This window comes from Perca flavescens, chromosome 22 (genome assembly GCF_004354835.1).
Source record: "Perca flavescens isolate YP-PL-M2 chromosome 22, PFLA_1.0, whole genome shotgun sequence".
Lineage (NCBI taxonomy): Eukaryota > Metazoa > Chordata > Actinopteri > Perciformes > Percidae > Perca > Perca flavescens.
The window spans coordinates 1,971,210-1,985,135 of NC_041352.1; the positions used below are offsets into that span (position 1 = coordinate 1,971,210).

The 13,926-nt window shown below is 40.6% G+C and overlaps 1 protein-coding gene and 1 long non-coding RNA gene across 7 annotated transcripts in view; one reads left to right on the top strand and one right to left on the bottom strand.

Annotated features, from left to right (window-relative positions):
* The window catches only part of sspo (SCO-spondin), a 104,628-nt gene that overhangs the window by 20,819 nt on the left and 69,883 nt on the right, over positions 1–13,926 (bottom strand). For 5 of the 6 annotated variants that reach the window (XM_028568803.1, XM_028568804.1, XM_028568802.1 and 2 more), the window contains exons 85-103: positions 13,314–13,466; positions 13,028–13,194; positions 12,632–12,777; positions 12,246–12,466; positions 11,917–11,952; positions 11,484–11,648; positions 8,910–9,122; positions 6,261–6,428; positions 5,815–5,952; positions 5,181–5,418; positions 4,821–4,973; positions 4,653–4,699; positions 4,209–4,379; positions 3,785–3,961; positions 1,855–2,010; positions 1,625–1,749; positions 1,104–1,243; positions 768–814; positions 448–690 (exon numbers count right to left, since the gene is read on the bottom strand). In XM_028568803.1, the coding sequence (XP_028424604.1) occupies positions 448–690; positions 768–814; positions 1,104–1,243; positions 1,625–1,749; positions 1,855–2,010; positions 3,785–3,961; positions 4,209–4,379; positions 4,653–4,699; positions 4,821–4,973; positions 5,181–5,418; positions 5,815–5,952; positions 6,261–6,428; positions 8,910–9,122; positions 11,484–11,648; positions 11,917–11,952; positions 12,246–12,466; positions 12,632–12,777; positions 13,028–13,194; positions 13,314–13,466 (2,904 nt within the window). Of the gene's footprint in view, positions 1–447; positions 691–767; positions 815–1,103; positions 1,244–1,624; positions 1,750–1,854; positions 2,011–3,784; positions 3,962–4,208; positions 4,380–4,652; positions 4,700–4,820; positions 4,974–5,180; positions 5,419–5,814; positions 5,953–6,260; positions 6,429–8,909; positions 9,123–11,483; positions 11,649–11,916; positions 11,953–12,245; positions 12,467–12,631; positions 12,778–13,027; positions 13,195–13,313; positions 13,467–13,926 lie in introns of those variants that run through there. The other variant, XM_028568807.1, reaches the window with a different exon arrangement.
* On the top strand, positions 7,734–9,482 carry LOC114548837 (uncharacterized). The gene is made up of 2 exons (XR_003691431.1): positions 7,734–7,773; positions 8,918–9,482. It is a non-coding gene; the product is annotated as an uncharacterized LOC114548837 (long non-coding RNA).

A 13,926-nucleotide genomic window follows, 5' to 3' on the forward strand; every position in this document is an offset into this window, starting at 1 on the left:
GACATTACCAGAAGTTGTCTTGGTCATGACAAGTTGACATTAAATTTGTTTGGGATGTCTTTGTTATGACAACTTGATATTAACCAGGATGATATAATGTCATCCTGTTTAATGTAAAGTTGTTTTAATAAGGACACTCCAAAGAAATGTAATTTCAAGTTGTAATTATTGTAATAATCAAGACAACCCAAACAACGTCAACTTGTCATGACAAAAACTGAATGACACTTAATGACAGAAGTCATAAACATTTATGACTGTTTATGTGTTATGACAGTGTCATGTCACAATTATGCCGATACCTTCAAGTAAAGTGTTTCTCTCACAATACACTACTTATACTAAATTATTTATTTATATTTCTCACTGGAGTGTAATTGTACTGTAATTTATTTCTTCAATTTGTTCTGTTTTATTTAAAAATCTCTCTTGGACGAACGCCATTACCTCTGCAGATGTTAGCATCTAGACAGAGCCTCTCTTCTACCATTGGTTCTGGACATTGGCTCTCCTCCTCCTCTCTAGAGACCGGAAGACCAGAATCCAGGTCTAAACAGGCTCGGAAACGCCTCTGGATTGAGACCATGTTATTGCCACTGATAACTCCTGCTTGGGAGGTGCCGTTCTGGAGGAAGGAAAAGGGCACACAGGGAGAACAGGGAGTCCACTCCGACCACTCGCTGATGATGACTGAAAGAAAGAAACAGGATTATGGAACTATTCAACCAGGACCCCTATAAATTAATCTCATTGTCCTGCGTTCTTACCTTCACACTCTCTAATGTCACACTGAAAAGTTCCACCATGGCAAAGGCTGGAGGACAGAACAGCCAACAAACAGATTATAATCACTATATTTCAAACTGAGTCATAGACAGTATATCCCAGACAGAGAGAAAACAACAAGTGGATGAAAAAAGAAATTGCAGAGAATGAAGAGATTTATCCAATTTTATGTACACCACAATTAAAACACAGTTACTTAGTATATAAGTAACTTTCTATATGAGTTAAAAACTAATTTGGTGTAACAGACAGACTGATACAGAAAACATAAGGCCATCTGCCATAGCTCCATGGGTTTTTAACAGCCAGTGTCTAACCAGGTACTGCAGCCTATGGTGACTGAGGCGCCCTGAGGGACAGTGACAGGTGTGGGTGGTTGTCCTGAAGCGTGGTGCTGCAGGTGGACGCAGCCACACTCCTCTGAAGGAACACAGCTCCCGTTCTGCTGCAGCATGCCCTAGAATGGAAAACACACAATTCACAAAACAGAATTACGTTTATGCCAGTATATTTTTGCTCAGGTCTCATACAGACACACAGTCTAGCAATATGTAGCAAAACAAATTTGATAAGTTGCCTAAAACTGTCTGATTCACATTTGTCCTCAATGACCAGCAATCAAAAAGATGCCTTACCTTAAACATGCCATGTTAATTTTCAGAAACCACAATCTCTGAGGACACTGAGGACCATTTTTCATGTTTTGACATTATTATTCAATTTTATTTTATTTTTATTTTATTCAGGTTTGCTTCATTGTGAGTAAAGGAGTGATTTGCACATTATGTACATCCTATACATATTGTATAAAATAGACTAGGGCAAATGAAATATTCACCTGTGGGCAGTAGCAGCCAGGTGTACACTCCCTGACGCCTAAACACAGATCTCTTTGGCCCTGCAGTGCACACTGCTTCTCACAGGGCGCACCACATGCTGAGTACACTAATGGGGCTTCACAATCTAAAAACATGAGCAAAAAACATGAAGTAGATTATGAACACTATCAATATGCACAAAATCAAACACACAGAATCAAACACACAGACCAACTTGGTTGTAACTCACCATCACACTGACTGAGACGGCATGTCCTGCTCTCTGTTTCAACAGGAGTGCACTGCTGTCCCCTGGTGGCTGGGGAGAGAGCTACACGGTAGCGCTGCTGCCTCTGAGACACACACGAGCACTGGGACCAAACACTCCACTGCGACATAGGACAGCCTGCAGAAGAAAACAAGTCAACCAATTGGTCACTAAATCACTGATAATCTGTGAAGCAGCGCTTGAAGTTGGACTCATATGACTCAGAGTTGGCCCCAGTGAGTCTACTGCTAAGTTAATCAGTGTATAATGGATCTATTTATTAACCAAACATTAGGATTATCCTCTTTTACAATCAATATAAAGATCTTCTTACCGGCATCCAGTACTAAAGTATAGTAAAGTAGAAAAGATTCAATTAGCAACCATGATGATCTGACACTAACAATGACAAGTGGTTCAATAATATTAAATCAATCATTGCATTAATCAATTGTCAAATTCAGCTAAGGACAGGGCTGGAAATATATCTCATCTATTGAATTATTGAATAGCAAACCAAAATAAATGTAGTCATCAAAATACATATAATCTCTAGCTCATATACATTCAGAACAGTTACAGCATTCTATGACATTCACCCACAATTTAAACCAATCTTTCAGTCTGCACACACAAGGAAAGATTGTGGACTAATGTATTTAAAAACATTTGTTATTGATGTAAATATATGAATGAGATTCAAGTTTTTGGTACATATTGTCCAGCCTTAAAATAAATACATGATCTTGCTTCCTGACATTTAAATATAATATTAATTGTAATACTAATTAATGTTAATGTAATTTGCTGTCTGCAACACACACTGCTCTTTTTTATGAATGTCTTATTGTGTAGCCTTAAGAGAAAGAGGTGCATACACACTAGATCCCCCCAAAAAGATTGTTCATTAAGTACAATAATGACCTTTCAACATTCCGAACATGTGACCAAGAGGGTCGATATACAGACTGCAACTGACTCAACCTAGGTTTGTGGATCAAACCAGGTCTAACTCATTACTTAAGTCAACATATCATGTACACATTTAATTATTCACATTATCATTTAGTAAGTTGGGTTATCCATGTGTACCACTGTTTGTTTGTCTTGTAATTTATCGTTAACTTGTTTATAGAAGAGGGACGGATCCTCTCTTAGTCTGAACAGGTTTATGACTATAGTACCATATGTTTTCAGATCTTAGTAAGACGTAGCCTACTATATTAGTTATATTTACTAGGATCTTTCTTTCAGGGGGTTAAGCATTTGATTGCCCCCCAGTGATAGATGTGGAATTAATATCTCAGTTTTCTGTTGGAAATCATTTGATGTGTATACAGTATAAGTGATGGGCTCAGCCTGGGATTCACATCTGGGCCGGGTCTAGATATGAACCTTCTTGATCATGTTGAATATTACCTGATGAAGACATAATACCGAAACCTTGTTTGTCAACAGTATTAACAGAAAACTACGAACCAGATTTTCATTAAACTTGGTGGAAGGGTAAAAATTCACACTGCATTGACATTGTAAAATAGGACATGGCTTTCTTAGGACATGGCCCTCTCAGCGTGACGTTCTGGTTTGTCTTAATAAATCGTAGAAGTTAGGTACTTTATGAACTCATTGTGTTGTCTTCACCAATCAAACCCTGCAACCACTGTACATCCACTTGTTCTGTTGCAATAACTCAATTTACCAATATGAATCTGTTCTCATCACCCTGATTACCATGGTTTCTCATAACACACATAACATCATCAGACAGAGCCACCACAAAGAGGACCACAGAATGAAATTACAATGAAAAATGATTTCATTGTACAGCACACAGAGGGCCTCCTGCTATTTGACTCAGTTTACCAAGCTGACCAGAACCAAGAGTAGCATTGTTGAGCTTTGTCTGTACCTGGACATGGCTGTTTATAACACAGCTGGGTCTCCTCTCTGTTCCTCTCAGCCTCAATCTCAGTGGGACACGCTGCATCTCCTCCTTCCTCACACACACACACCCGCCGCCGTGACACAGAACCTGCGCCACAGCTCTGAGAACATGGTGACCATGGCAACCAGGGGCAAAGGTCATCTGTAGGCAAGAGTCAGTATGAGCAGATCAAATGTGAACTGTATTTACCTACTTCATGATCCTGTTCTGCTGACATCCTCCTTCCAAGATTATTCAGTTCATACAGTATGTATCAATGTACTGTAACTGGAAATTATGCATGTCTGTTTTTTGGTAATAAACAGAACCTTTAGATGGCTATGAATGAATAAAAGAATAAATAAATATAATTCAATTATAACTATAATTGTGGCATTTCTAAACAAACCTAGACACGGAGGAGCGTGACAGTCCTGTGTTTCTTTGTCCGGCCCGCTGCAGTGAGTCCCGTTGTTACGTGGAGGGGGGTTGATGCAGGCACGGGTTCGAACCTGTGCGCCCTGACCACAGGTCACTGAGCAGTCAGACCACACTGACCATGGGGTCCAACCACCATCCACTGGAGACAACACACAGGAATTGGTCATTCACTTATCTTACAAGGCATCTTAACAACATGCCAGTCACCGTTTTTACAACGGGACAAACATAAATACATATTACACAATGTAAGCTTGTCCCTGTACTGTGATCCCTGTCACAGGTCAAATGGAACTGGTATATACTCTTTCACTAAAAATAAGTTAGCAATGTAAGCTGGGTACTGTGTTTGCATCAGTGCCCATGTTATTCTACCACACTTTTTGTCTTTAAAATTGTTGCAGTGACCCACCTCTGCAGTCAATGTCTTGGCAGATATTTCCTTCTGGGGTGCAAGTGCTAGGAGGAAAAACAAATTAGAAAATGCAAAGCAGAACCCTTTGAATTGTCATTTCCGTTTTCACTGCAAACCATCAACAAAATATTATTTTCCTCTGTGTTTGTAGGGTCTCCATCTCACCATTGTTTACACTCGCCCTGCAGCCAGGTGTCTCCCACTCTGAGCTCCTGGCCGTCATGGAGACAGAGAGGTGGGCAGGGTCCTGGGTCGCAGTTTTTATGCTGGACTTCTTCAAAATAGCAATTTGCTCCTTCAGTCTCTGGGATCAGAGACCTGACACATAACAGTGTGCACAAAATGGCGAGTTTGTGTTTCTGGTTTACTTTGAGTGAATATTTCTAATTATAAAGAAATTATAAAAATAGAAAATTTCCCTGAGAGGGTGGGAATTAAAGTTTTCAATTAGAAGAACACAAATTTACAAATAAAGATGTTCTAATAAGTATAAACAGGTATTTGTGTTTCTTTTCTTTTCCTTACCTGTATCTGGTTCTCTGGCCCTGCCCACAGGACACGCTGCACAACGCCCAACTGGACCAGGAGCTCCAAACGCATGTGGCCTGGCAGCTGTTATTGGTGCAGAGGAGCTGTCCATCTGAGCAGCTGCAGTTGTTACATTCCACCTGATGCCAGCTACCCGCTGCCCAAATCTGCCCCAGTGAGTCCACACAGTCACACTGCCACAGCTGCACACACACTCCATCCTGCTGCAACTGGCCTGGACACGCACGCAAAAATATGCACTATGTTAATAAACAGACAGGGGTTTTGTTAGGGCCCAGTCTTACATTACTGTAGCTGATACATTCCACTGAAAGACCCACATGTACTTTAAATAGGGTTCCTCATCCACAAAAATACATATTTTGTCACCTAGTTGTATTAAGCTGCATGTAGACTGTTTTAGCTTTATGATATCTGTCAAAGAAGTTTGCCTTCAAAACTAAACAGTTGAGGCAAATTAACCTTCATTTATGCTGCACACAGAATTAAAAAATTACATTTAATAACACATCTTTTTTTTTTTACTATTTTTGCATTCTGTCTAAAGATAGTCCATATACCTCATTGTAAACGGTTTTCACACACACACACACACACACACACAAAGTACCTTTAGGACAGCGACAGCCAGGTTGACATTTGGGGGTGTTGCCGTGACACTCTATGCCCTGCTGGAGGTCTGAGCACCGCTGTGGACACTGGTTGGCACACGGCACAAACTCCTGGCCTGGCGGGCACCCTTTCTCATCTGACAATACACAAACAGGTCATGAATTTTCCCATGATACTGCAGGCATTTATTTTGCATAACGTGCCTCACCAAGGATGCTAATCAGAGGCTTACCTAGAAAAATGGCCTTATGCTGAATAAATGATTCAGCATATGAAATGAATAATTCGTCTTTGCAAAGGATGAACTCTCCTTGGGGTCATACAGCAATCCAAACTATAAGCTGAACAAGCGTGTGTGTGTGTGTGTGTGTGTGTGTGTGTGTGTGTGTGTGTGTGTGTGTGTGTGTGTGTGAGTGTGAGAGAGAACATGTAGGTCTGTCTCACCGCAGGGTTTGGTGTTGCAGGGTTTAACCTGGTTCTTCTCTCCTACACACTTCTTCCCTCCGTTCTTGGGCGGAGGGCTGGAGCAGGAGCGAGTGCGTATGGAGCGCCCACCTCCACAGCCTTTATCACAACGAGACCAGGGACTCCAGCGAGACCAACCTCCATCCACTACACACAAACAAACATGAACATAAGAACATACATAAAATATGACACCAGTGTTTTTCCATGTTTATATAACATGTACTAGTAATCACATAGACTATATTATATATATATATATATATATATATATATATATATATATATATATATATATATATATATATATATATATATATATTATATATCAACTTGATTCTTATTTTTTTTGGCCAGAATTTCTATTGGTTAAAATGTTCTCACCAAAGTAATTGACTGCAGCAATCAACTTGATTAATACAATGGTATATTTTTACAGATTGGAATGATGACCGAAAAAAAAGGACCTGGGTTGTGATAAAATGCTTTTTCATCTTTTAATACTTTTTTTTAAGCAAATATGTTTTTATAAAAAGGTGTGTCCAAACTTTTAGGCAAGATAAGCCCAGACCCACAGAGGGCCGGGAGGGGCTGCAAGGCTCCAGGTTCATCATGTGGCAATTACTTTGTAGTCATTTTATTAATTGAAAATTAATTCACTTAAGCACAATATAAACTGAATTAATAGTGAAGGAAACACTGGCATTATTACCAAATCTTGACTACCAATCTTGTAGGGCACTGAGTTTAAAAACTAGTTTTAAAGCCTTTGTTATTTGGTGGGGTGCTTAATGTTATGACAAACTGATTACCAATTACCAATTAACACAAAAACAATACAGTGTGTGGGAGGAATTTGAGGGTGAGGGGTCACTAGGGGCCCACAGCAAAAAAACCCTAGTAGGTTAATCTGTTTTTGCATAGTCACTCTAGGCATGGTATACGATTTTGACAGTATGATAACCTTTAGCAAAAATATCACGGTATTGCAATTACAGCTTTAAAATATATATATATATATTTTTTATTTTTTATTTTTTTAACACAATGTATTTTATTTTCAAACACGGCGGGGAGACAGATTACTAAACTGCAGTTTCTCTCCCTGACCACTCATTAAGGGTGTGACGAGATCTCGCGAGATTAAAACGTGACGAGACTTCTCGTCGAGGTGAAAAGTTGTCTCGTGAGGCGATGTGATGTCCGCGTGATGGAGCGTGAAATTACTATTGAAGATCCCCCTGCCACTTTTAAATCATTTGTGTGCAAACATTTTGGTTTTCCTGCGGAAATAATAAACGGCGAAAGAGTGACAGACAAGACGAACACAATATGTAAATATTGTAAGAAAAAAATGCCGTATACCGCGGCTAACACGAGCACTATGCAAAAACACTTACAGCACCACCACAGCTCTCTACCAACTACAGCACCCGCGACGAAAACATTAAAAGGCCAAACAACTCTAAAAGCCTTTGCATCTCTGCCACCGGTAAGTGCAAGAGCCACGGCAATAACGAGGGACATAGGCGTTTTCATTGCAGCTGATATGAGGCCATTTTCTGTGGTGGAAAATGTCGGATTTCGGCAACAATATCCTTTGCTGTCTCCACTTGCCAAAGCATACATTTCCATCCCTGCTACCTCAGTTCCAAGTGAGTGTGTTTTTTCTACTGCAGGAGACATAGTTACTGCCCAAAGGTCTCAACTGCTGCCAGAAATAGTCGACATGCTTATATTCTTGAAAAATAACATGACCATATCTTAGGCTGTTCTGTGTAGTTTATCTTATAGAAAAAAATAGTTTCTGTTTGCACTTGTAGTTTTGAGAGAGCAGTACTTTGGTTATTGATACACTTACTGTTTGGATTTAAACATTTTCTGTTGTTTACACATTTATTTTATTTATACTGTTTATTTTTTTATGTTCGATTTGTGGAAAGGAGTTAGATTTCACAGGGCAGAAGCCAGTTGGTAGATTTTATACAAAACATTTTGCAGTGTTTGCATGTCCTTTACTGCATATGATTCATTAAAATAGTAAAAAAAAAGTTAAATAACATTCATCATTAATAGTTGATTTCAAAAGGCACCTAAATTGTTTTGCATTTTGTGATTTTTCAGTTGAATAAAAAAACTATTTTCCATTCATATATTTCATCATTGAGGATTTCTTTAAAAAAAATTTTAAAATCTCGTCTCGTTCTCGTGAACCCAATCTCGTGATGTGTCTCGTCTCGTGGAGTAAGCGTCTCGTCACACCCCTACCACTCATCATTCAAAAAACTGCTCATACCTTATGAACGGTATGACAGAACATTTTAGTGGTTTTCAAACCTTGACTTTTTCAAACCACGGTATACTTTGAAACCGCTAACTGGCTCATGCTTAAGTCACTCCATTAAAATATAAACATCATGTCTGCTTACATTGCTGTCAAAGTTCTGTTATTTTGTGGCAATGCAGTTGTAGGTGCAGACTGATTTCTACAGAACAATATTGCAAATCTGATGACAATCATCACTGAAACATTAAAGCTTGAAAATCAGTCAAAGACAATATAACATTTTCTGAAAGGGATGAATTAAAGATCGCAGGGTGACTCTACGTGCTGATCAGTCGGCTGACCTCTGCAGGGCCTGATGTTACAGAAGCGATGCTCCAGGTTTCCTCCCAAGATGTCTTCACACCACGAGCCGTTGGTCCGGGGGCGGAGGAAGGCTCGGATCCTCTGCTGCTGACCCACTCCGCAGGACCGTGAACAGGAGCGCCACTCCCCCCATTCTGTCCACGAACAGTTCCTCTCCACACATTCTGCCCCCACACACACATCGTCTCCATCTGGGAACATATTACAAAAGCCACAAGACTGCTTGACAGAGTCATTGAATATAGTAAAATAGCCTCGCTTAGTATTAGTGTCAATTGTGGTGCTTTGGTTTAATTGCTGGTATCTCATCTCCTTTACAATTTCAACCTTGTTGTTACAGTTTAATATAATTACAGATTTGTTTACTGTATTTACAGTAATATCGCAATATGTATTCATTAAATTGAAAACGGTACACAGAGCTCCTTTGAAACACAGAGCAGTTTATTAAGTTTAAGTATATGTTTCAGTTTAGGCCAGAAACACAGCTGAATCATTTGAATGTTACTCCTGTTTACCCCCTCCCTGGAATAAAAACTTCAAACCGTAAACACTTCAGCTGCCTACTTTGTGGTTAGATTTAATTATGTACAAATACAACTTCACATTATTCTCAAACAAGATTGTGAAATAATACAGCTTCCCTGTACTAATCTCTTCTGATGTCTGCGCTGATCTATGAGTAAAACAATTAAGTATTTTCAAAAATCTGTCATCTGAGATAAGCATGGTGAAAAAGTACAAACCAAGCCACAACAAAAACAGTCCCAAACAGCAAACCAACAGATGTTTATAAAACTGTGTTTGTGTAGAGATTTTACTATTAAAGGGAAAGCTGCTCTCACACACAGGCTCCTAGTATCTAAATAATTCATCCTCTGTTGTCTAATATAAGCCATTAGCATGGCAGTTTTCATCTTACCACAAATGTTGCTGTCTTTTTATAAAAATGTTAATGAGCAGTGGCTTGCTGACATGCACCATCAGTCACAAATGGGAAATACTGTGCTCTACTATGAGCTACTAAAATATTGGTAGTTGAGTTATTTTCTCAAAATTTAACATTAAAAAAATGTAAACAAGCAGATGGTTTGTGAAATGTATGTTTGACTGGTACAAGGAAAGACTTGGCAGCAGTCCTGGGGCCAATCCCAATGTCCACACTCACTGACTTTGAGGTGTGTTCCAGGTAAGTCAGCGACGTCAATCCTCAAGTGCTTTAGAGCTCATCTTACAGACCTTTATGCACACTTTACTTCAGTCTGCATCTCTGCAGACTTTCTCTGAAGGAATTACCCACAAGTCATAGCATTGTGATGTTAAAACATGGGGTTACCAGGGGATGCTCGGAAACGTTAAAAAATAAAAAAGGTAAACAAGGACTGGCACATGGCTGGAATGCCTGGTATATTATTTGTCTACAGAAACACTACCGACCACACCGCCCAACATGCAAAAATATGTGTAATCAACCACCCAAACCTGACTCGCATACCTTACGCATTATAGCAGCAGAATTGTCAGGACTGGGGACAGGAGACAGAGACGAACTGAGCGCTGCAGCGCCGGTGATTTTAAAATCACCGGCGCTGCAGCGCTCAGTTCGCTGCAGCGCTCAGTTAAATCACAGAGAGGAAGAGATTTTGGTAGTCTTTATTTTTAAAAGTATATTTTAGTCTCGTCGGTTTTCCTCGATACTGCATGTTGATATGGCTACAGTTAGTGTTTAATGACGTTGGTGCCGTCTCATTATCATTATCTGGTGTAAGTCATGGAAAAAAAGGTTGTTGACTTACATATTTCATTATAGTTTTCGTACACAATATTAACACTAGGTGTAGCCTCTCGCACTCGAGCACCACTAGGTGATGTCAGTTAAAGTCTGTGTGGGTTCAGGGCCTTTGGGATTGGGTCATAGACAGACCATAGACCGTAAAAGAATGGACACAGTGACGCCATATGCTTCGACCGAGACCAGTGAAGACACTTTTCCGGTGATGGCTGAGCGTGCTGCGCAGCCTCAACCTAAGCTTGACGACGTAGATGTGACGTGAGCAACCTGAGACGGAGAGAGCGTAGGTATATGTAAGGAGATAACAGGGGCACAGGCTAATTATTGCTAACTACAATGCTAGTTAACATTAGTAATTAAACTTAAACAGCTAACGTAAGTCCAAACTGCCTGTGAGCTTCTCCTGTACTATACGGTAATTCCTCTACTATGCGACAGTAAGTCTCGTGGTTATGACACATTTGTTAGCCTATTTTTATAAAAACGTCTGCTACAGAGCCATAACGTGAGGTACAAGGTAATGGAGCCTTTTATACATTGTTGTGTTTCTTTAGAAATAAACAATGGACAAATAGAGTCTTTAGACGCTTAAGATGTAAAGTTATTCACTGTCAAAGTGACGCCAAAATGAATGGGAGTCAATGGGATGCTAACGAAAGGTGATGGCTTGTTAGCCTACAATAGGAGGTACGCTTTCCAGATGCTCGTTTACCCCCTTGACTCTGAGAGCAGCAGAGAGAGAGAATGTGAGTGGTGGTACCTGAACACAGGGGCAGGTTACAGGCCTTCTCTTGGTGAGAGCTTCCAGAACAGGGAGGTCTGATACACTGCCGATAACGGGACTTCGTGGCCGGGCTGAGAGCATCAGTGCAAGTCTTAGTGCAGGGACTCCATAATGACCATGGAGAGAAGCCAGCATCCTCATCTAAAGAAGAAGGAGGAGGAATGAGGGTGATTGTTTTTGTCTTATGAGGGAAAAGATGGTATAAATGGATAAAGATGGATAAAATAAACCTAACAAATCTCAATACCATTTACCATACAGACAAAAAAATAGCAAAGACCAGTAGGGGCGAAGGAAGCAAAAAAAAAAAAAAAAAAAGACAAACAGAAAAGATAAAAAGTAATTTAGTAAAAAAATACTGTAAATCAACAGCGGAGAAGACCTAGCTGGTATTAAACTTTGTATTTACCTGGTAAAACTGGTTCTTCTGTAGGACCCACAATCACTGCCAACAACAAGCAAAAATTCAAAATCAGTACAAGTTCCACCATTACTATCGTGCTCAAACAAGCAGCTGGCAGTACATACTGTCTCTGTTATTCATAATGGCTGCGAAGAAAGGATACAGAATAGCCCTTTATAATTAAATTAAATGTATGATTTAATTTAAAATAAACAGTCTCACAGTACCATCTCCCTCACCTGTGATTGCTGGTCATTGTAACAAATTGTCAATCTTCCATCATCCCTAACACCCATTACATACAGTATCTACTCTACCTAAACTAGCCTCTGTACCTGGGCAGTCAGGGGCCTGGCAGTAGGTGGTTTCCTGACGCGGCCCCTGGCAGTCTCTCCCTCCGTGGGCCGGGGCAGGCTGTGTGCAGCTCTTGTAGCGACTCTTTAGTCCCAGACCTCCACAGGAGAGCGAGCAGGGGCTCCAGGGGCCCCAGGGTGACAGACTACCATCGACTGGGCAATGCTCCAATGAACAGTTCCACCTGCCATGTTCACAGGTGCTACAGAACAGAGGGGAGGAAGAGTGAGGTGTGGTGCCTAATAGTATGTGCTTTTAATTTCATATACAACCGGGGCGCTTCGTTTTGATCTTCAACTGAGATACCTTATTTACTCCTTTTGTACGAAATGTAGCATAGCTGCAAATATTCTGAGTTTCTGCTCACCAGGTGCTGCAGTCGTGGACCAGTGTGTCTCCAGACTGAAGTTCCATTCCCTCAGAGATGTTATGGAGGAGCAGAGATGAGACTGGCGAGACAGAAACACTCTGCACAGTGGCCACAAACTCTTTGTCCACCAGGCACGGACACTCCTGAAACACACAGAATCACATTAAATGGAGAAAAAAAAATGTCAATGTTAAATAACAATTTCAATGGTACATTCATTTAATCACTTAAAGTCTGTTTGGAAACTTGCAGCGAGTACCTTTGGACTTAAATTTACATTGTTTGGAAAATGTATTAACTATCAACTTGTTGTCCTTTTGTGTTGCAAGCTTTAGTGTTGTTCAGATGCATAATATCAGCATGCTAAAGTTGCCCAGATGACAGGGAACCCACCTGTAGGCAGACACCGTGGTGTTGGTAGGTGTGCAGGGGGCAGTGGCAGCCTTCCTCGCAGCCATCGGAGTAGCAGCCCTCCCTGCCGCTGACCTGAGTGCAGCTGAATGGACAGCCTTCACCTCGATCACACTCCCTGTACAACCTGCCAGGAGGGCAGCCCACTTCTGCACAATAATATGATGTCACCATTGAGACAGAGTAGAGCTTTTCTACCAGGTTACCGTGGATCTTACGATTAATCTAACTTTGATAGACAGATATTCTACAGGGAACCAGGACTCACCGAGGCAGACTTGGGTGTTGCAGGTCTTGCTTTGGCGGCTGGGGCCGCTGCAAGGTAGAGAGCTGCAGAGGCGCGAGCGGCTCTGTTGTCCTCCACCACAGCTGATTGAACACATAGACCACTGAGACCAGGGGAGCCACGGACCCACAGAGTCTGGAAGCAAAAATCACACAGAAATGTGACACATCGGCATAAATAAACATAGTAAAACACCTTCAATTTATTTCCAAAGATTGTATATCTATTTAGAAATACTCTTTATCATATTAATCATACTCTTATTAGTATTTTCAATACAGAAATGACAAGATTCTCTATTATTGCTAACATGTTTCCATAATTTTAAAAGTCCCCCTCGAGACATGTTTTGAAATCATCTGTTCTTTCTCCATTGAGAAATTCTGGATCTGGCCTGGCCCCCCCACCACCGCTGTTTGCACTAAGTTGAATGACCGGCAAAAGAGTAATGTACGGAAGCACTTCGAGGGGGCCCCGAAGTCAGGGAGCAATCTGCAGCGAAATCGGCAACTAGCAGATGTATTTAGTATTGTATTGTATTGTATTGTAGTTAGTGGTAGTTAGCTTTTTTATGTTGTTAGTTTGTTATTGCCAT